The sequence below is a fragment of the Arachis ipaensis genome, chromosome B2 (genome assembly GCF_059453495.1).
Source record: "Arachis ipaensis isolate K30076 ecotype BB chromosome B2, ASM5945349v1, whole genome shotgun sequence".
Classification (NCBI taxonomy): Eukaryota; Viridiplantae; Streptophyta; class Magnoliopsida; order Fabales; family Fabaceae; genus Arachis; species Arachis ipaensis.
This window is the reverse complement of record NC_142437.1, coordinates 95610236-95633435: the sequence shown is the minus strand read 5'-3', so window position 1 is coordinate 95633435 and position 23200 is coordinate 95610236. Positions and strand designations below refer to the sequence as shown.

At 37.2% G+C, this 23200-nt stretch overlaps 1 protein-coding gene and 1 non-coding gene across 2 annotated transcripts; one reads left to right on the top strand and one right to left on the bottom strand.

Annotated features, from left to right (window-relative positions):
* The first annotated feature begins 624 nt into the window (after positions 1-624).
* On the top strand, positions 625-732 carry LOC148574916 (small nucleolar RNA R71). The gene has a single exon (XR_015906254.1). It is a non-coding gene; the product is annotated as a small nucleolar RNA R71 (small nucleolar RNA).
* A 16864-nt stretch (positions 733-17596) lies between these two features.
* On the bottom strand, positions 17597-21357 carry LOC107625519 (uncharacterized). The gene is made up of 4 exons (XM_016328166.3): positions 21277-21357; positions 20851-20897; positions 20455-20742; positions 17597-17666 (listed from the first exon to the last, which is right to left on the bottom strand). The coding sequence occupies exons 1-4, from the start codon at positions 21355-21357 to the stop codon at positions 17597-17599; spliced, it is 486 nt and encodes a 161-aa protein (XP_016183652.1).
* Positions 21358-23200: the final 1843 nt, after the last annotated feature.

Genomic DNA, 23200 nt, shown 5'->3' with positions numbered 1-23200 from the left:
GTTTCATTCATGAAACTTACATTGGCCTTGGATAGATCAGAGACTAAGTTTACTAAATTAGAGGTATTTTATTCAGAGTTCTCTGTCTGTTGCTAAGTGGATGATGGAAAAAGGTTTATTATTGTTAAACCTGTTTCTTCCACCATTATTAAAGCCTTGTTGAGGCCTTTGATCCTTCCATGAGAGATTTGGATGATTTCTCCATGATGGATTATAGGTGTTTCCATATGGTTCACCCATGTAATTTACCTCTGCTATTGCAGGGTTCTCAGGATCATAAGCTTCTTCTTCATAAGAAGCCTCTTGAGTACTGTTGGATGCAGCTTGCATTCCATTCAGACTCTGAGAAATTATATTGACTTGCTGAGTCAATATTTTGTTCTGAGCCAATATGGCATTCAGAGTATCAACTTCAAGAACTCCCTTCTTCTGAGGCGTCCCATTACTCACAGGATTCCTCTCAGAAGTGTACATGAACTGGTTATTAGCAACCATGTCAATGAGTTCTTGAGCTTCTGCAGGCATTTTTTTTAGGTGAATGGATCCACCTGTAGAAGTATCCAATGACATCTTTGATTGCACAGATAAACCATCATAGAATATATCCAGGATGGTCCATTCTGAAAGCATGTCAGAAGGACACTTTTTGGTCAGCTGCTTGTATCTTTCCCAAGCTTCATAGAGGGATTCACCTTCTTTCTGTCTGAAGGTTTGAACATCCACTCTAAGCTTGCTCAGCTTTTGAGGAGGAAAGAACTTGGCTAAGAAAGCCGTGACCAGCTTGTCCTAAGAGTTCAGGCTATCTCTGGCTTGAGAATCCAACCACACTCTAGCTCTGTCTCTTACAACCAAAGGGAAAAGCATGAGCCTGTAGACTTTAGGATCTACTCCATTAGTCTTAACAGTATCACATATCTGCAAGAATTCAGTTAAGAACTGAAAAGGATCTTCAGATGGAAGTCCATGAAACTTGCAGTTTTGCTGCATCAGAGAAACTAGCTGAGGTTTCAGCCCAAAGTTGTTTGCTCCAATGGCAGGAATGGAGATGCTTCTTCCATGTAAATTGGAATTAGGTGCAGTAAAGTCACCAAGCATTCTCCTTGCATTATTATTATTTTCGGCTGCCATCTCCTCTTCCTGTTTGAAAATTTCTGAAAGGTTCTCTCTGGATTGTTGTAATTTAGCTTCTCTTAGTTTCCTTTTCAGAGTCCTTTCAGGTTCTGGATCTGCTTCAACAAGAATATTCTTGCCCTTGCTCCTGCTCATATGACAAAGAAGAGGGCACAGAAAAAATAATAATAATGGGGATCCTTTATACCACAGTATAGAGGTCCTTGTGTGAGTAGAAGAAAAGAAGAAGAAAATCTGAACTCAGAGAGAAAGAGGGAGTTCGGATTTTTGGTGAGTGATGTGAGGAAGAGATGTTAGTAGATGAATAAATAATTAGAAGGAGATGAGGGAGAAGAATTTTCGAAAATTATTTTTGAAAAAGGGTTAGAGATTTTCGAAAATAGTTTTTGAAAAAGGTTAGTAATTTTTGAAATTTTAAAATCAACAATTAAAATAATTAGTTAATAAAAAAGAAATTTTGAAAAAGAGGGAAGATATTTTCGAAAATTAGAGAGAGAGAGTTAGTTAGGTAGTTTTGAAAAAGATAAGAAACAACCAAAATGTTAGTTAGTTAGTTGAAACAAATTTTGAAAAGATAAGTTAGGAAGTTAGAAAAGATATTTTGAAATCAAATTTTTGAAAAAGATAGGATAAGAAGATATTTTTGAAAAGATATGATTTAAATTAGTTTTTGAAAAAGATTTGAATTTTAAAATCACAATTAATGACTTGATTCATAAGAAATCACAAGATATGATTCTAGAACTCAAAGTTTGAATCTTTCTTAACAAGCAAGTAACAAACTTGAAATTTTTGAATCAAAACATTAATTGTTATTGTTATTTTCGAAAATTATGATATAAAATTAAGAAAAAAGATTTTTGAAAAATATTTTTGAAATTTTTGAAAATAACAAAAACAATTGAAAAAAAAGATTTAATTTTTGAAAAAAGATTTTGAAAAAGATTGAAAATTTGATTTGACTCATAAAAACAACTAGATTTTAAAAATTTTTGAAAAAGTCAAATCTAATTTTTGAAATTTTAAGAGAGAAAAAGGGAAAGATATTTTTTTGATTTTTGAATTTTTATGATGAGAGAGAAAAACAGGAAAAATGATGCAATGCATGAAAGTTATGGATCAAAACAATGAATGCATGCAATAATGCTATGAATGTCAAGATGAACACCAAGAACACTATGAAGATCATGATGAACATCAAGAACATATTTTTGAAAAATTTTTAATGCAAAGAGAACATGCAAGACACCAAACTTAGAATTCTTTAATGCTTAGACACTAAGAATTCAAGAATGCATATGAAAAACAAGAAAAGACAAAACATGCAAATGCAAAGATCAAACAAGAAGACTTACCAAGAACAACTTGAAGATCATGAAGAACACTATGAATGCATGAAAATTTTCGAAAAATGCAAGATGAGTATGCAATTGACACCAAACTTATAACATGACTTAAGACTCAAACAAGAAACACAAAAAATATTTTTGATTTTTATGATTTTATGATTTTTTTGTATTTTCTTTTAATTTTTTTCGAAAATTATTTTGAAAAAGAAAAAGAAAAATAAGGATTCCAAAATTTTTAATATGAATTCCAGGAATCTTATGCTCTTTAAACTAAAGCTCCAATCAAGGGGTCAGGCATGGCTTAATAGCCAGCCAAGCTTTAGAATGGAATTACATCCATTGAGGTGATTAGTTGAAGACCAATCCCAAAGGAGTTTGGATATGGCTTTACAGCCAGTCAGGGTTCAACATGCTTCATGAAACACTAGAATTCATTCTTAAAAATTCTGAAGAAAAATATATTTTTGAAAATATTTTTTTTTTTCGAAAACAAAAGAAAAATTTTTGAAAGATTTTTGAAAACTCTTTTGAAAACAAAATAAGAAGAAAATTACCTAATCTGAGCAACAGGATGAACCGTCAGTTGTCCAAACTCGAACAATCCCCGGCAACGGCGCCAAAAACTTGGTATGCGAAATTGTTACTCAGGTTGTGAATTGTTGTTCGAAATTGATTCCCTGGCGATGGCACCAAAAATGGATGCACAGAACCATGGTCTAAACATATCTTCACAACTTCGCATAACTAACCAGCAAGTGCACTGGGTCGTCCAAGTAATACCTTACGTGAGTAAGGGTCGAATCCCACGGAGATTGTTGGTATGAAGCAAGCTATGGTCACCTTGTAAATCTCAGTCAGGCGGATATAAAATAGTAATGGGGTTTTTGAAATTTAATAATAAAAGAAGGATAGAAATACTTATGTAAATCGTTGGTGAGAATTTCAGATAAGCGTATGGAGATGCATTCGTTCCTCTGAACCTCTGCTTTCCTGCTGTCTTCATCCAATCAGTCTTACTCCTTTCCATGGCTGGCTTTATGCAAGGGCATCACCGTTGTCAGTGGCTACATCCCCTCCTCTTATGAAAATGGTCCAAGATGCCCTGTCACGGCACGGCTAATCATCTGAGGTTCCCGATCATGCTGGAATAGGATTCACCCTCCTTTTGCGTCTGTCACTACGCCCAGCACTCGCGAGTTTGAAGCTCGTCACAGTCATTCAATCATTGAATCCTACTCAGAATACCACAGACAAGGTTTAGACTTTCCGGATTCTCTTGAATGTCGCCATCATTCTAGCTTACACCACGAAGATTCTGATTAAGAGATCTAAGAGATACTCATTCAATCTAATGTAGAACGGAAGTGGTTGTCAGGCACACGTTCATAGGGAATGATGATGATTGTCACATTCATCACATTCAGGTTGAAGTGCGAATGAATATCTTAGAAGCAAAATAAGATGAATTGAATAAGAAATAGTAGTGCTTTGCATTAATCTATGAGGAACAGCAGAGCTCCACACCTTAATCTATGGAGTGTAGAAACTCTACCGTTGAAAATACATAAGTGAAAGGTCCAGGCATGGCCGAATGGCCAGCCCTCAATACGTGATCTAAGATAGCATACAACTGATCAAAGATACTTAATACAATAGTAAAAAGTTCTATTTATACTAAACTAGTCACTAGGGTTTACAGAAGTAAGTAATTGATGCATAAATCCACTTCTGGGACCCACTTGGTGTGTGCTTGGGGTGAGCTTGAATATTACACGTGCAGAGGCTCTTTCTGGAGTTAAACGCTAGGTTGTAACGTATTACTGGCGTTCAACTCTGGTTTGTGACTTGTTTCTGGCGTTTAACTCCAGACAGCAGCGTAGAACTGGCGTTCAACGCCCTTTTACGTCGTCTAAACTCGGCCAAAGTATGGACTATTATATATTGCTGGAAATTTTTTCCCTGGATGTCTACTTTCCAACGCAATTGGAAGCGCGCCATTTTGAGTTCTGTAGCTCCAGAAAATCCACTTTGAGTGCAGGGAGGTCAGAATCCAACAACATCAGCAGTCCTTCTTCAACCTCTGAATCTGATTTTTGCTCAAGTCCCTCAATTTCAGCCAAAAAATACCTGAAATCACAGAAAAACACACAAACTCATAGTAAAGTCCAAAAATGTGAATTTAACATAAAAACTAATGAAAACATCCCTAAAAGTAACTAGATTCTACTAAAAACATACTAAAAACAATGCCAAAAAGCGTATAAATTATTCTGGGCCCACTTGGTGTGTGGTTGGGCTGAGCATTGAAGCTTCCATGTGTAGAGACTTTTCTTGGAGTTTTACGCAAGCTTTTGTGCCAGTTTGGGCGTTTAACTCCAGCTTTTATGCCAGTTCTGGCGTTTTGATGCCAGAATTTTTGTGCTGACTTGGAACGCCGGTTTGGGCCATCAAATATCGGACAAAGTATGAACTATTATATATTTCTGGAAAGCCCAGGATGTCTACTTTCCAACGCAATTAAGAGCGCACCAATGGGGTTTATGTAGCTCCAGAAAATCCACTTCGAGTGCAGGGAGGTCAGAATCCAACAACATCTGCAGTCCTTTTTCAGCCTCTGAATCAGATTTTTGCTCAGGTCCCTCAATTTCAGCCAGAAAATATCTGAAATCACAGAAAAATACACAAACTCATAGTAAAGTCCAAAAATGTGATTTTTATTTAAAAACTAATTAAAATATACTAAAAACATACTAAAAACAATGCCAAAAAGCGTATAAATTATCCGCTCATCACAACACCAAACGTAAATTGTTGCTTGTCCCCAAGCAACTGAAAATCAAATAGGATAAAAAGAATAGAAAATACAATGAATTCCAAAAACATCTATGAGGATCAGTCTTAATTAGATGAGCGGGGCTTTTAGCTTTTTGCTTCTGAACAGTTTTGGCATCTCACTTTATCCTTTGAAGTTCAGAATGATTGGCTTCTATAGGAACTCAGAATCCAGATAGTGTTATTGATTCTCCTAGTTAAGTATGTTGATTCTTGAACACAGTTACTTTATGAGTATTGGCCGTGACCCTAAGCACTTTGTTTTCCAGTATTACCACCGGATACATAAATTCCACAGACACATAATTGGGTGAACCTTTTCAGATTGTGACTCAGCTTTGCTAGAGTCCCCAATTAGAGGTGTCCAGAGCTCTTAAGCACACTCTTTTTGCTTTGGACCACGACTTTAACTGCTCAGTCTCAAGTTTTCACTTGACACCTTCACGCCACAAGCATATGGTTAGGGACAACTTGGTTTAGCCGCTTAGGCCAGGATTTTATTCCTGTTGGCCCTCCTATCCACTGATGCTCAAAGCCTTGGATCCTTTTTATTTTACCCTTGCCTTTTGGTTCAAAAGGCTATTGGCTTTTTCTGCTTGCTTTTTCTTTTTCTTTCTTTTCCTCTCTTTTTTTTCTCTTTTTTTCCGCATATATCTCTTTTTTTTCTGCAAGCTTTTCACTGCTTTTTCTTGCTTCAAGAATCAATTTTATGATTTTTCAGATTATCAAATAACATTTCTCCTTTTTCATCATTCTTTCAAGAGCCAACAATTTTAACATTCATGAATCAACAATATCAAGAATATGCACTGTTCAAGCATTCATTCAGAAGACAAGAATTATTGCCACCACATCAAAATAATTAAACTGTTTTAAAATTCGAAATTCATGTATTTCTTTTTCGTTTTCAATTAAAAACATTTTCCATTTAAGAAAGGTGATGGATTCATTTTCATAGTTTTAAGGCATAGACACTTAGACACTAATGATCATGTAATAAAGACACAAATATAAATAAATATAAGGCATAATTTTTGAAAAACAGAAAATAAAGAATAAGGAAATTAAAGAACGGGTCCACCTTAATGATGGCGGCTTGTTCTTCCTCTTGAAGATCTTATGGAGTGCTTGAGCTCCCCAATATCTCTTCCTTACCTTTTTTGCTCCTCCCTTAGTTGTCCCATGTTGGAACTTAATTCTCCTAGGGAGGTATTGATTTTCTCCCAATAGTTTTGTGGAGGAAAATGCATCCCTTGAGGCATCTCAGGGATTTCATGATGAGGAATTTCCTCGTACTCTTGTCCATGAGTGGGATCTCTTGTTTGCTTCATCCTTTTCTTAGTGATGGGCTTGTCCTCATCAATGAGGATATCTTCCTTTATGTCAATTCCAGCCGAATTGCAAAGGTGACAAATGAGATGAGGGAAGGCTAACCTTGCCAAAGTGGAGGACTTGTCCGCCACCTTGTAGAGTTCTTGGGATATAACCTCATGAACTTCTACTTCCTCTCCAATCATGATGCTATGGATCATGATAGCCCGGTCTATAGTAACTTCAGACCAGTTGCTAGTGGGAATGATTGAGCGTTGGATGAACTCCAACCATCCCCTAGCCACGGGCTTGAGATCATGCCTTCTTAGTTGAACCGACTTCCCTCTTGAATCTCTCTTCCATTGAGCGCCCTCTTCACAGATGTCTATGAGGACTTGGTCCAACCTTTGATCAAAGTTGACCCTTCTAGTGTAGGGGTGTGCATCTCCTTGCATCATTGGCAAGTCGAATGCCAACCTTACATTTTCCGGACTGAAATCTAAGCATTTCCCTCGGACCATTGTAAGCCAATTCTTTGGATCCGGGTTCACACTTTGATCATGGTTCTTGGTGATCCATGCATTGGCATAGAACTCTTAAACCATTAAGATTCCGACTTGTTGAATGGGGTTGGTGAGAGCTTCCCAACCTCTTCTTCGAATCTCATGTCGGATCTCCGGATATTCACCCTTTTTGAGTTTGAAAGGGACCTCGGAGATCACTTTCTTCTTGGCCACAACTTCATAGAAGTGGTCTTGATGCACCTTTGAGATGAATCTCTCCATCTCCCTTGACTCGGAGGCGGAAGCTTTTGCCTTCCCTTTCCTCTTTCTAGAGGTTTCTCCGGCCTTTGGTGCCATAAATGGTTATAGAAAAATAAAAAGCTTTAGCTTTTACCACACCAAACTTAGCAGGTTTTCTCGTCCTTGAGCAAAAGAAGAAAGAAAGGAGTAGAAGAAGAAGAAATGGAGGAGATGGAGGTGGGTAGGTGTTTCGGCCAAGGGGTGAAGTAGTTTTTATATTGTGGGAAAATGAGGGTGTGAAAATGGGTTTATATAGGGGTGGAGAGAGGGTTAGGGTTCGGCCATGTAGGGTGGGTTTGGGAGGGAAAGTGGTTTGAATTTGAATGGTGAGGTAGGTGGGGTTTTATGATGGATGGATGTGGATTGGTGGAGGGTTTATGGAGAAGAGGGTAGGATTTGATAGGTGAGGGGTTTTTGGGGAAGAGGTATTGAGGTGATTGGTGAATGTGTGAAGAAGAGAGAGAGTGAGTTGAGGTTGGTGGGGATCCTGTAGGGTCCACAAATCCTGAGGTGTCAAGGATTTTTCATCCCTGCACCAAGTGGCGTGCAAAACGCCCTTTTCTGCCAATCCTGGCGTTAAACGCCAGGTTGCTGCCCATTTCTGGCGTTAAACGCCCAGAATGGTGCCAGACTGGGCGTTTAACGCCCATTCTGCTGCCCTTACTGGCGTTTAAACGCCAGTAGTCTTCTCCTCCAAGGTGTTCTATTTTTCATTCTATTTTTCAGTTTGTTTTTGCTTTTTCAATTGTTTTTGTGACTTTCCATGATCATCAACCTACATAAAATATAAAATAATAGAAATATAACATAGATAAGTAAAATTAGGTTGCCTCCCAACAGGCGCTTCTTTAATGTCAGTAGCTTGATAGTGGGCTCTCATGGAGCCTCACAGATACTCAGAGCATGATGATGGCCTCTCAACACCAAACTTAGAGTTTGGTTGTGGCCTCCCAACACCAAACTTAGAGTTTGAATGTGGGGATTTTGTTTGACTCTGCATTGAGAGAAGCTTTTCATGCTTCCTCTCCATGGTTATAGAGGGAGATCCTTGAGCCTTAAACACAAGGGAGTCCTCATTCACTTGAAAGACTAATTCTCCTCTGTTTACATCAATCACAGCTTTTGCTGTGGCTAGGAAGGGTCTACCAAGGATGATGGATTCATCCATACACTTCCCAGTGTCTAGGATTATGAAATCAGTAGGGATGTAGGGGTCTTCAACCTTTACCAAGACATCCTCTACAAGTCCATAAGTTTGTTTCCTTGAATTGTCTGCCATCTCTAGTGAGATTCTTGCAGCTTGTACCTCAAGGATTCCTAGCTTCTCCATTACAGAGAGAGGCATGAGGTTTATGCTTGATCCTAGGTCACATAGAGCCTTCTCAAAGGTCATGGTGCCTATGGTACAAGTTATTGAGAACTTCCCAAGATCCTGTCTCTTTTGAGATAATCTCTGCCTAGTCAAGTCATCCAGTTCTTTGGTGAGCGAGGGAGATTCATCCTCCCAAGTCTCATTACCAAATAATTTGGTATTTAGTTTCATGATTGCTCCAAGGTACTTAGCAACTTGCTCTTCAGTAACATCTTCATCCTCTTTAGAGGAAGAATACTCATCAGAGCTCATGAATGGCAGAAGTAAATTCAATAGAATCTCTATGGCCTCATTGTGGGCCTCAGATTCCCATGGTTCCTCATTAGGGAACTCCATGGAGGCCAGTGAACGTCCATTGAGGTCTTCCTTAGTGAAGATCACTGCCTCGTCCTCCTCTCCATGTTCGGCCATGTGAGATGTGGTTATGGCCTTGCACTCTCTTTTTGGATTCTCTTCTGTATTGCTTGGAAGAGTACTAGGAGGGAGTTTAGTAATTTTCTTACTCAGCTGACCCACTTGTGCCTCCAAATTTCTAATGGAGGACCTTGTTTCAGTCATGAAACTTTGAGTGGTTTTAATTAGATCAGAGACTATAATTGCTAAGTCAGAGAGGCTCTGCTTAGAATTCTCTGTCTGTTGCTGAGAAGATGATGGAAAAGGTTTGCCATTGCTAAACCTATTTCTTCTACCATTATTGTTGTTGAAGCCTTGTTGAGGCCTCTGTTGATCCTTCCATGAGAGGTTTGGATGATTCCTCCATAAAGGATTATAGGTGTTTCCATAGGGTTCTCCCATGTAATTCACCTCTTCCATTGCTGGGTTCTCAGGATCATAAGCTTCTTCTTCAGATGAAGCTTCTTTGGTACTGCCTGTTGCTGCTTGCATTCCAGGCAGACTCTGAGAAATCATATTGACTTATTGAGTCAATATTTTGTTCTGAGCCAATATGGCATTCAGAGTATCAATTTCAAGAACTCCTTTCTTCTGACTTGTCCCATTATTTACAGGAATCCTTTCAGAAGTGTACATGAATTGGTTATTTGCAACCATTTCAATGAGTTCCTGAGCTTCTGTAGGCGTCTTCTTCAGATGAAGAGATCTTGCAGCAGAGCTATCCAATGACATCTTGGACAGTTCAGATAGACCATCATAGAAGATACCGATGATGCTTCATTCTGAAAGCATGTCAGAAGGACACCTTCTGATCAATTGCTTATATCTTTCCCAAGCTTCATAGAGGGATTCACCTTCCTTCTATCTGAAGGTTTGGACTTCCACTCTAAGCTTGCTCAATTTTTGAGGTGAAAAGAATTTTGCCAAGAAGGCATTGACTAGCTTTTCCCAAGAGTTCAGACTTTCTTTAGGTTGTGAATCCAACCATATCCTAGCTCTGTCTCTTACAGCAAAGGGGAAGAGCATAAGCTTGTAGACCTCAGGGTCAACCCCATTGGTCTTGACAGTGTCATAGATTTGCAAGAATTCAGCTAAGAACTGATGAGGATCTTCCAATGGAAGTCCATGAAACTTGCAATTCTGTTGCATCAGAGAAACTAATTGAGGCTTAAGCTCAAAGTTGTTTGCTCCAATGGCAGGAATTGAGATGCTTCTCCCATAGAAGTCAGTAGTAGGTGCAGTAAAGTCACCAAGCACCTTCCTTGCATTATTGGCATTGTTGTTGTTTTCGGCTGCCATGGCTTCTTCTTGTTTGAAAATTTTTGTTAGGTCCTCTACAGAGAGTTGTACTTTGGCTTCTCTTAGCTTTCTCTTCAAGGTCTTTTCAGGTTCAGGATCAGCTTCAACAAGAATGTCTTTGTCCTTACTCCTGCTCATATGAAAAGAGAGAAGAAGAAAATATGGAATCCTCTATGTTACAGTATAGAGATTCTTTGAGGTGTCAGAGGAAAAGAAGAATAAAAGGAGAAGGTGGAGAGAAAGAATTCGAACTTATCAAGTGGGATAGAGTTCGAATTGTACATTGAGGAGGACTGTTAGTCCTTTAAATAGAAGGAGTTGAGAAGAGGGGAAGAATTTTCGAAATTAAAGTAAAAGATTTTGAAATAATTAAAAGAAATTTTGAAAATTTGATTGATGATTTTCGAAAACTAAGATTGGGAAAGAAATTAAGTGATTTTTGAAAAAGATTTTGAAATTAGAAATAAAAAAGATATGATTGAAACTTAATTTTGAAAAAGATGTGATTGAAAAGATATGATTGAGAATCAAATAGAAAAAGGAAAGTTTTAAAATTAAAGTTGATTACTTGACTAACAAGAAATTAGAAGATATGATTCTAGAATTAAAAGTTTTGATCCTTTCTTATTAGGTAAGTAATAACTTGAAAATTACTAATTGTAGCAAGGATTTTTGAAAATAATAATAAAAAAATGGAAAGAAATTGATTTTGAAAGGATATGATTGAAAAGATATGATTTGAAAAAGATTTGATTTTAAAAAATTATGAATATTTGAAATAGATTTGAATTAAAAACAAAATCTTCCCTCTAGTGTCATCCTGGCGTTAAACGCCAAGAATGACATCCATTCTGGCGTTTAACGCCCAAAATCCTACCTTTTTGGGCGTTTAACACCTAGCCAGGTACCCTGGCTGGCGTTTAAACGCCAGTTTTCCTTCTTCATTGGGTGTTTTGAATGCCCAGCTTTTTCTGTGTAATTCCTCTGCTGAATGTTCTGAATCTTCAATTCTCTGTGTTATTGACTTGAAAAGACACAATTTTAAAATTTTTTTTGAATTTTTAATGATGAGAAATAATAAAAATGCAACTAAGATCAAATAAGCAATGCATGCAAGACACCAAACTTAGAAGTTTGTATACTAAGGACTATAACAATTTGAAAATGTATATAAGTAACAACAAAAGACACAAAACAAGAGAATTCAAAGATCAGAGCAAGGAAATCATCAAGAATAACTTGAAGATCAATGAAGAACATAATTCATATATTCGAAAAATGCAAGAAGAATAAAGACATGAAATTGACACCAAACTTAAAAATTGATACTAGACTCAAACAAGAAACATAAAATATTTTTGATTTTTATGATTTTATAAACTTTTTTTTGTGATTTTTCAAAAATTATATGGAAAAAGAGAAAAAGGACTTCAAAATTCTTAATGAGAATTCCAGGAATCATTGCAATGTTAGTCTAAAGCTTCAGTCTAAAAAGATTAGACATGGCTAGCCAAGCTTCAGCAGCACATTACATTCAACAGCTAAATTGATGAGAATCAATCAGCTTTTGTGATGATAAGAACATCACCTTGAAACTCTAGAATTCATTCTTAAAAATTCTGAAGAAAATAAAAAGAAAAGTACCTAATCTAAGCAACAAGATGAACCGTCAGTTGTCCAAACTCGAACAATCCTCGGCAACGGCGCCAAAAACTTAGTGCACGAAATTGTGATCATCAATGGCACCAACAACTTGGTACGCACAATTGTAATCTCAACTCTTTATCACAACTCCGCACAACTAACCAGCAAGTGCACTGGGTCGTCCAAGTAATAAGCCTTACGTGAGTAAGGGTCGATCCCACGGAGACTGTCGACTTGAAGCAAGCTATGGTCATCTTGTAAATCTCAGTCAGGCAGATTCAAATGGTTATGGAGGATTGATAATTAAAGGATAAACATGAAATAAAGATAAAGATAGAGATACTTATGTAATTCATTGGTAGGAATTTCAGATAAGCGTATGGAGATGCTTTGTTCCCTCTGAACCTCTGCTTTCCTATTGCCTTCTCCCAATCATTCATACTCCTTTCCATGGCAAGCTTTATGTTGGGCATCACCGTTGTCAATGGCTACTTCCCGTTCTCTCAGTAAAAATGTTCTACGCATGCAGTCACCGCACGGCTAATCATCTGTCGGTTCTCGATCATGTTGGAATAGGATCCATTGATCCTTTTGCGTCTGTCACACGCCCAACACTCGCGAGTTTGAAGCTCGTCACAATCATCCCTTCCCGAATCCTACTCAGAATACCACAGACAAAATTTAGATGTTCCGGATCTCAGGAATGGCCGCCAATAATTCTAGCCTATACCACGAAGGTTCTAATCTTAGATTAGAAACCCAAGAGATACACATTCAAGCTTGTTTGCATGTAGAACGGAAGTGGTTGTCAGGCACGCGTTCATAGGTGAGAATGGTGATGAGTGTCACATAATCATCACATTCGTCATGTTCTTGGGTGCGAATGAATATCTTGGAGAAGAAATAGACTTGAATTGAATAGAAAAATAATAGTACTTTGTATTAATTCATGAAGAACAGCAGAGCTCCACACCTTAATCTATGGTGTGTAGAAACTCCACCGTTGAAAATACATAAGAACAAAAGGGTCTAGGCATGGCTGTGAGGCCAGCCCCCCAAACGTGAAAAGGTCTATCAAGTATGATCAAGTGTAAAAGTATGAAAATACAATAGCAAAAGGTCCTATTTATAGAGAACTAGTAGCCTAGGGTTACAGAAATAGGTAATTAATGCAAAAATCTTCTTCCGGGCCCACTTGGTGTGTGCTTGGATTGAGCATTGAAGCTTCCATGTGTAGAAACTTTTCTTGGAGTTAAACGCCAGCTTTTGTGCCAGTTTGGGCGTTTAACTCCAGCTTTTATGCCAGTTCTGGCGTTTTGACGCTAGAATTTTTGTACTGACTTGGAACGACGGTTTGGGCCATCAAATCTCGAGCAAAGTATGGACTATTATATATTGCTGGAAAGCCCAGAATGTCTACTTTCCAACGCAATTGAGAACGTGCCAATTGGGCTTCTGTAGCTCCAGAAAATCCACTTCGAGTGTAGGGAGGTCAGAATCCAACAACATCTGCAGTCCTTTTTCAGCCTCTGAATAAGATTTTTGCTGAGGTCCCTCAATTTCAGCCAGAAAATATCTGAAATCACAGAAAAATACACAAACTCATAGTAAAGTCCAAAAATGTGATTTTTATTTAAAAACTAAAAAAATATAATAAAAACTAATTAAAATATACTAAAAACATACTAAAAACAATGCCAAAAAGCGTATAAATTATCCGCTCATCACTAAGTTTCATGGCCTACCTGCTCAAGAGCCTATCAAGCACCTTAGAGATTTTCAGACAACTTGCTCAACTACTAGGCAGCATGGTGGGGATGAGGCTACTATTTGGTTATATGCCTTCCCATTTTCTCTTGAGAGAAAGGCAAGGGAGTGGTTCTACACTCAATCGGAAGCTGTTGTTACTAATTGGGACTTGCTTAGAAGGGAATTCATGGACAAGTTCTTTTCAGCAGAGGTTACAGATAGATTGAGGAAGGAAATTTCCTACATCATCCAAGGCGAATCAGAGACTCTCTACGAGTATTGGGAACGCTTCAGGAATCTCCTCGACTCATGTCCCCATCACAAGATTGATAAGTTGGTGTTGATTAGCTATTTCTGCCAAGGCATGAAGCCTCAAGGCAAGACCATCTTAGATGCTGCAAGTAATGGCTCTCTGACGAAGTACAAGACGGCGACAGAAGCGTGGCAACTGATCACCGATCTAGCTGAGTCTACTCGAAATACAAGGAAAAGGAACAATCATCCCAAGGCCATTGCAGAAGTTTCCTCTAGCAGTGAGACTGCTGCTCTCACCAAGACTCTGAGAGAGATAACCAATATACTGAAGCAGCTTCAGCTTAATCAACAACAACCTCAGCCTCCTCCACAACAACATTGTCAACAGTTGGTCCCTCAGAGTATGTGTGGAATATGCGCCTGCTATTTTTACTACACTGATGATTGTCCACAACTCCAAGAAGACAACACCTTGGCAGCTACTAATGTCTATTACAACTGTCTGAATCAAGGGTACTATCAACAAGGCGGTAATTATAACCAAGGTGGTAACTACGATCAAGGTTGGCAAGACAACTCCAACCAAGGATGGAGAGATAATTCTAACCAGGGATGGAGAGACAATTCCAACCAAGGATGGAGGGACAACTACAGCCAAGGAGGCAGAGACAATGGTGGAAATCAAAGTTGGAACAACAACTATCAACAGAATCGGTATCAACAAAATCCTCCATACCAACAGTAGAACCAAGGCCAAAGTTACAGGACACCTCACCAAAGGCAAGCTCAAGCACCTCAACACAACCAACCACAAGCCCCTTAAATTACCTACCCCCTTCCTCCTCCAAAGATGAGATGCTTCGCTCTATTGTAAAAGGACAAGAAGACCTTCAAAATTCACTTAACTCTAACATCATAGGTCTTACCTCCACTCTACAAGCTCTCATATCCCGTATGGAACCACCCTCTACCTCCAACAATCAACCTTCAAGCTCTGGTGCACTTCCCTCTCAATCTTTACCCAACTCCAAGGGTGGAATTAATGCCATCACTTTGAGGTTCGGAACTACATTGCAAGAGAGGAGTCTCGAGGAGGCAAGCTCAAGAGAAGACATTCAAGTTGAAGACATTATTAAGGTAGAAGATGTTGAAGAAGAGGATGAGGTACAAGATGCGGTTGAAGAAGAAGTTGCTCAACCAAGGAATGGAGTATCTAAGGAAGATGATGTTGTGAGAGAATCCATTCCCATTCCTTTTCCACACCTTGCTAGGAGGACTAAGAAGCAAGTGGAGCTAGACCCCAAGATGGTGGAGATCTTCAAAAAGGTTGAGGTAACTATTCTCCTTTTTGATGCTATTTGTCAAGTTCCTAAGTATGATAAGTTTCTAAAAGATTTGTGCATGAATAAGGATAAGATACATGATTTAGAAACTATTCCTTTAGGTAGCTCTATTTCTGCTTTAATGGGTGCTATACCGGAGAAATGTGGTGATCCCGGTCCTTGTATGGTTACTTGTACTATAGAGGTGTACAATTTGTTGACTGCATGTGTGATTTAGGTACATGTGTTAGTATTTTTCTATTATCTGTATATGATGCTTTGAGGCTCCCACCCTTGAAAAGGTCGGCAGCACATTTTGTTTTGGCAGATAAAAGCATAATTTCAGTGGTTGGCATTGTGGAAGACGTCTTAGTGAGCATTAAGGGGTTGACATTCCCTATTGACTTCTATATTTTAGAGATACCCCCTAATGACTCAGGAAGACCTTCGTCCATCTTGCTTGGAAGACCATTTTTGAAGACTTCGCAGTTTAAATTGGATGCCTTCTCGGGAACATATTCTTTTGAGATAGATAGCAGAGCAGTGAGCTTCAACCTAGATAAAGCTATGAAGCACCCACCGGAAGACCACTCCATCTTCTAGTGTGATATTATTAATGAGACTGTGGCTGAAGTTCACCAAGAGGCAGTAGAGGAGATGAACATGAAGCAAGGTGCAAGTGTGGGGAAGCCCTCTAAGTATACTGAAGACACCCTGCTACCTCCAATGGCTCCGGAGCCATCAAGTGCCAAGCCATGAGCTAAAAATGGAGTTGAAGCCCCTTCCACCTCACCTCAAGTATGCTTATCTTGAGGACAATCAACATCTCCCAGTTATTATTGCAAAGGAACTCACTTCCCAACAAGAGGAGCGTTTGCTTTGTATGCTTAGAAGACATAAGAAAGCTATTGGGTGGAGTTTGGCAGACATAATAGGTATAAGCCCTCAAGTCTGTGAGCACCGCATATTTCTAGAGGAGGGAGCAAGGCCTATCCGTCAACCTCAAAGGCGGTTGAACCCCACCATTTTAGAAGTTGTGAAAAAGGAAGTGACCCGACTGCTTGAAACCAACATCATCTATCCAATCTCAGATAGCGAATGGGTTAGCGCAGTACAGGTGGTTCCGAAGAAGTCAGGTTTCACAACAGTAAAGAATGAGCATGGGGAACTCATGACTACAAGAGTGCAGAATTCCTGGAGGGTGTGCATTGACTACAGGCGTTTGAACCAGGCTACTCGCAAGGATCACTACTCGCTACCTTTCATCGATCAAATGCTTGATTGCCTATCAGGTAAATCACACTACTGTTTTCTCACTACAACAAACAAGGCTTTTCGCAACAGTCAAAAACTGTTCCCTAAACTTTAGGCAACACTTTGGCAACGGTTTTTGACCTGTGGTATATGCGGCCGTTGCCAATGCTCAAAGGCAACGGTTTTTTACCTAAGACAATGGTAACCAAAAAACCGTTGCCAAAGTTATTGGTATAGGCAACGGTTTTGAAACAAAATTTTAAACAACGGTTTCAAACCGTTACTCGAAATGCAACGGTTTTAAACCGTTCTTTTTCATGATACAACGGTTTAAAACCGTATATGAATAGGCAACGGTTTTAAACTGTGGTAGTTTTATTATCCACAACAGCAACGGTTTTAAAGCATTACCGTTGGTACCGTTTTTTGGTAACGGTTTTTGAACTGTTGCCATTTTATAGTTGTCTAAGACAACGGTTTAAAAACGTTACCATTGGTATCATTTTTGGCAACGGTTTTAACACTGTTGTCCTTTGTAACTTTTGACAACGGTTTTTTGTAATATATAATTTTTTATTTTCAATAGTAGTTTTCTCGTGAATCAAATTAATTTCATTTTTTTTAATTATTTAGAGTCAATAAATAATCTAAACTATTTGAATAAAGTCACTAAAGAAAAATAATTGAACATTTTCCATCAAATTTGACTTATAAAAATTGTTGTAAGATCCACAATCACATTCAAAATACCACAATATATATACTCTCATGACAACCTCGAACTATATCATCTAATGTTGCAAAAAATATAACAAAGAAGAGTTGAACTAGCTAAGTAGCAAATAGATTTATCATCATGTCCGATCCACAAGTTCATGACTTTTACTCTGTAACATTTGCTCTTAAAAGTTTGACCTTAATGAAGGTCGATTTCCCCTTCAACATAGTTTTCCTGTAAAAAAAGAAAAAAAAATCAAATATAAAACTACTAATAATGTCTACTAAAATTAGCATAATAAGGCCATCATCATCATTGCTCAACCAAAACAAGACATGAAATCAGCCATTAACAAGGATAAAACAGCATTCTACAATTTAAAACCGTTCATTCCAGGCATCAGCAGCAACCAAAAAGTTCAACCTAAATCCACTACAAATCAGATATAACTTCCTAACCACCTATTACCCACTAAGCATGCATAACTAAATTGACTAATTTAACAAAAACTGAACAAACTAATTAAACTAAGAAAATGTAAACAGGGAAATAAATTGAGAACATGCAGAAGAAGCAGAAACAGAAAATGGCAAGAGGAGGGAGAATGGAGGCAGAGCAGTGTCGACCCAGAGGTGGCTACTGGTGGCGCACGGTGGAGGATGAGCGCAGAAACAGGAGAACAGTGGCATTTTTGTTCTGTTTCCGAAGACAGGGGAGGGAAAAAATGGAAGAAGAAGAAGAAAAGAGGAGAAAGGGAAAGAAGGAGGTGTTTTCTTCACTATTGTCTCTATACAAAGATACTAATTATATACCATCCCTCTTATTGATTTAATTTATAAGATATTTAATTGAAAAAAAAAAGAACAAATTAAAGTAACCTATTGAGTTGAATTTGGTCATGAAACAAAACTAAAGTAACAAATTACCAAATTCAATTCACAAATTGGAATTCAATTAACACAAATTTTTAGAAATTTCGGCAACATTCTGGCAGTAAATAGGACATTTCTGAATTTAAACAAACAGCAAAATCAACCCATATGAACTCACTAGAATCAAATCAGCACTAATCAGCACTAAAATCAAACGGCAGCAAGCGAAAATGGCAATCAGCAGCAATATAAAAATTAGCATAATAAGGCCATCATCATCATTGCTCAATCAAAATAAGGCATGAAATCAGCCATTAACAAAGATAAAACAGTACTATGTCAACTAAAATAAAAGACATGGACATATGTTTTAGACTAACTATAAATGATTTTTTCAATCAAGAGCTTATTGCATCTAAAGAATTTCTAGAAGTCAACCACTGCACACATATTCAAAAGAGAACATCTCAACTAATCATGAGACTAACAATTTGTATCTAACAAACTATGCAAAGAAGCTTAGGCAATCAATTAATCAGTAAATTTTCTTCACTGTTATCTCTTTTTCTGGTTTTAAAGAGACAAACTAAAATAGCAACAAAGAATAAAAATATAAGTAATTCATAACCAGATTTTTAACAAAAAATTCACTTTTAAAACCAGTTTTTAGAAAAATGGATAAGCAGTTAAGCACAATAGAAAGAAGGAAACTATTACTAAATCCCCTTTTTAAGCACTAAAAAAACAGAAAGAAAAATCCCTTTAGTCCTTTACTACATGTTATCATGCATATTGCCACATCCTTTTAAATCCCTATTTTCTTTTTCTAGGTAGAATAATACTATTGAAACCACACAGAAATATAATGTAAGGAAATCAATCAAGTTTAGCAACACAGAAATCCAGAACACAATGCACTAACAAAACGTGTTCATCTTCAAATAGACAGCATCATCATATGTTTCTTCTACTACACTCTATCCCCAAGAAAAAATCTATAACAATTAGTATAATGATGAGTTTTGCTAACTAGAACTCAAATTAATGAACAATGCACAAACAATTTTTGAACAATACAAATTTGAACAATGCACAAACGGCCAAATACAAATTTTCCTTTCTATCTAATTAGCCAAATAAAGCCTCAAAACAGTTTTTGAACAATGCACAAAATAGTCAATGCAATGAAATAATTAAAAAAATATCTTAACTCTTTTATTCAATATTTTTAGAACATTTTTTAGCTGAATCCATTAGTCAGGGTTAGTGTTAATCAACATAGTAATCAAGAAAGTGCTTGTGCTTGCTGGTGCCAGCACTGATAACCTTTTTTATTAAATGCAAAGTAAAAGGGATTATTAATTCTCACTAATGACATGGTTGACAAAATTCTTTGCTGTGTTTTGAATTAAATTGTTGATCTTTTGATTGAATGCATGCCACGTCATTGATATTATTTTCTTTATGTTAACACTTTAGACTTGTTGCCTAATCTATCATAATTGTTATTGTAGAACTAAACACTGTTTTAAAATTGTGCTTCTTGTTGTTGTTATTATTGTTATTTAGATAACCATTCTTCTAGAGGATTCATTGAAACATTCAGTTACTCTTTAGCATATGTTGGGTAATTTAGGCAGCACATACATATAATTAATTTTATTTCTTCTTGTGGTCTAAATAAAAATAAAGTGGAATTAGCCCCTGCTATATTTCTATCTAATCTTATAATCTTCATATACAGATACTGATATATTATAGTTTTAGATGGAAATAAATTTGCTACAGGGAATGTTAAATGTGGCAGAAGATTAGGCATTCATGATGAGTTTTGCTAACTTCATATCCCTAAGAAAAAATCAAAAACAATTGAAGGTCTTTTATATAAAATTTAGTTCTGATGAAGTTTCAGAACAGAACCCATGACCAAAATAAAAGTTTTGCTACCTTAAATAACAGACTAACCTAAGCCCCAGGTTCATTTCACAAGTACGCAATCCAAATTCAAACCAGAATAGAAACTCAGTCAACATTCAACACTCATCTTGCTCATGTTCACAAACATCACCACTTTCCACAGCCAACAAAAATACCCAACAGCCAATCAATCCCTAACTAAGCAACAGAAATCAGAGAAGAAGACCACTTACCACAGATGACAACCCACAAACGGCCAATGCAGCGAAGCACAATCTATAATCAGCCAAGACAGTGAAGCAGAAGCAACGAGGTAGAAACAGAACAGGGGAGAAGCAAGGACGCCGTGGAGAAGCGGTGAAGCCTCGGAGAGGGGAGAAGCAGCGACGCCGCAGAGAGACTCAGCGACACCGGGAAGAAGGAGGCAGCGACACCGGGAAGAATGCAGCGATGATGATGGTACGACGATGGTGAGTGGCAATTTGGGGCTTCCTGGTGACTTGTGAGATAAGAGACTACAACTAAGAGTAACACCAAAGACATTTTAGCAGCAGAATAAATGAAATTCTAAGATAAAGTTGTGCTGGAGGTACTTAAATTCAATGGAAGATGTAAAGCTCACTGCTCACCAAAGAATCAACAATCTGTTCCATTGTGTCATGGCAAAAGCATTTATCTACAATTTCAATCATGAAGAAAATGAAACGTAGAAAAAAGGGCTATCTTAAACTGTGAATCAGAATATAAGAAACAAAGTTAGTAAAGAGAGCATCTAAACAGCTATAGGAATTTTTTATTTTTAGAGAACCAGTTTCCAAATCAAAATCAGAACAACATTAGACATGTATCTTCTCAACACACTTGCAGACTACAGCATACACATATCAACATGTTCTACCTTACTATCGTAAAATCAAGAAGAGGCACAACCAGTCACACATTTAATCTACAACCAAAATCCATTACATATGAAGCATTCAACTATTCGTAACAATCCAGTAAACTTTTCAGGCATTCAAAGTTTAAAATATTTAATTTAATAAAATATTCCCTACCTCGATGTCACAACTCGTGAAAATCACTAAACACAGCAGCTCCATCAATGGTTCCAATACCAGCTCCCATGAGAGCAACATTAGTGATTCTGGGCAGCTCCAGTGCTGGTTCCCGGTGGCTGAGGACTCTGGCAACTTGCAGAACCTAGAGGCGAGGCAGAACAGAGCCGTTTTCCTCAAATCCTAAGTAGCAGCTTCCCTGTTTCCTTTTCCATTCACGTTCCTCTCCATGGCCACGGTGAAACATCGACGGCACGCAGCGGCTTTCCATCCTCCACGTGACCTTTTCTCCTTACAGACGCGACAACGAGGCTGGCACCATCAATCAACAACGACAAATGCTCCTTGCGACTTTATGGATGGCGATGGGATTGAACGGCGGCATAGCCAGGATGCAACGGCGGTGGCTCCCTTTCCCTGGCCCCTGGCTCATGCGTAGTTCTTTCTCTCCGCAACATGAAAGTGACGGAAATGGAAGCTTCTGTGACAAAAACACACGCGACGGCGACTGCAGCGGCTCAGCGACCCCTCGACGGCTCCTTCTCCTTTCTCGCACGATGATGGCGACCGCTCAACGGAGGCAATGACGCAGTGGCGTTGCGGGGTTAGCGCGGCTTCTCTTCACCGTCCCTCACTCTCCCTTTGCGGATTCTCTTTCTCCTTCGGGCTTGGCAACGACGGCGACGGCGGCACCTAACCCGCCGACGCCGTCCTCTTCTCCTTCCTCCTCTCTTGTCTCTGTGTGTGTATGTGTTACGCTTATGAGTGGGGGGTTGTGTGCTCAGTGAGGGGGTGTTTAGGGTTTTGGAATTTGGAAATTAGGGTTTTTTATTTAATTTGGGAATTTAGAGTTAGGAATGAGAGATTTTATAAAAGGATATAGATAAAATACATATTTTGATAAAAATGGGTGAATAGAAATATAGAATAATAATTTTAAAATCTAATATACTATATTAAAATTATTTAAAAATATTATTATCAATTTATTGCTGAATTCAAATAATTATTTCTAACAAAATATATATATATATTTGTTATAACAAAATAATTATTTATAATAAAAATATATAATATTTATTATAAATTTATTTTAATTTTATTTTTCCAAAAATAATATTTGCTATATATTTGCTATATAATAATCAATAATAGATATATAATATTTATTTTAAAATTATTTTAATTTTATTTCTTTATATTAATATTTATTATATATTTATAATAAAAATATATAATATTTATTATAAATTTATTTTAGCTTTATGTGTTCAAAATATAATATTTTTTATATATTTATAATAATATATAATATTTATAATAAATTTATTTTAATTTTATTTTTTTAAAATAATATTTGTTATTTATTTATAACAATAGTTTTTGAGTATTTTATAAACTCAGTATTTATAGAAAAAATAGTTTCAATTTATATAATTATTTGAAATTATTTTTATTAGTATTGTTTAATTTGTATAATTATTTAAATAATATTAGAAAATGGTTGTTTCATAAATAATTGTTATAATGGTTGTAAAACCGTTCTTTAAAATAGTCAAAGAGAACGGTTTTATTTTGTTACTATAGCATAATGAAAAAATGAACTTCAACAACAACACTGTAAAAACTGTTGTCTAAGACCATCTAATGGAACGGTTTTAAAGTGTAGCATTTCGGCAACGATTTTAATGCGTTTCTTTTGTACAATTCTTTAAACAACAATAAAAAACCGTTGCTTAAAGCCAAATCATGGTAACGGTTATAAAACCGTTCTTTAAAATAGTCAAAGAGAACGGTTTTAATTTGTTGCTAGAAATTGATGAAAAACTGAATTCAACAGTAACACTTAAAAAAACCGTTGTCTAAACCTATCTAAGAGAACGGTTTTAAGGCGTTGCAAAATTTGCCGTTGCTAAAGGCCATA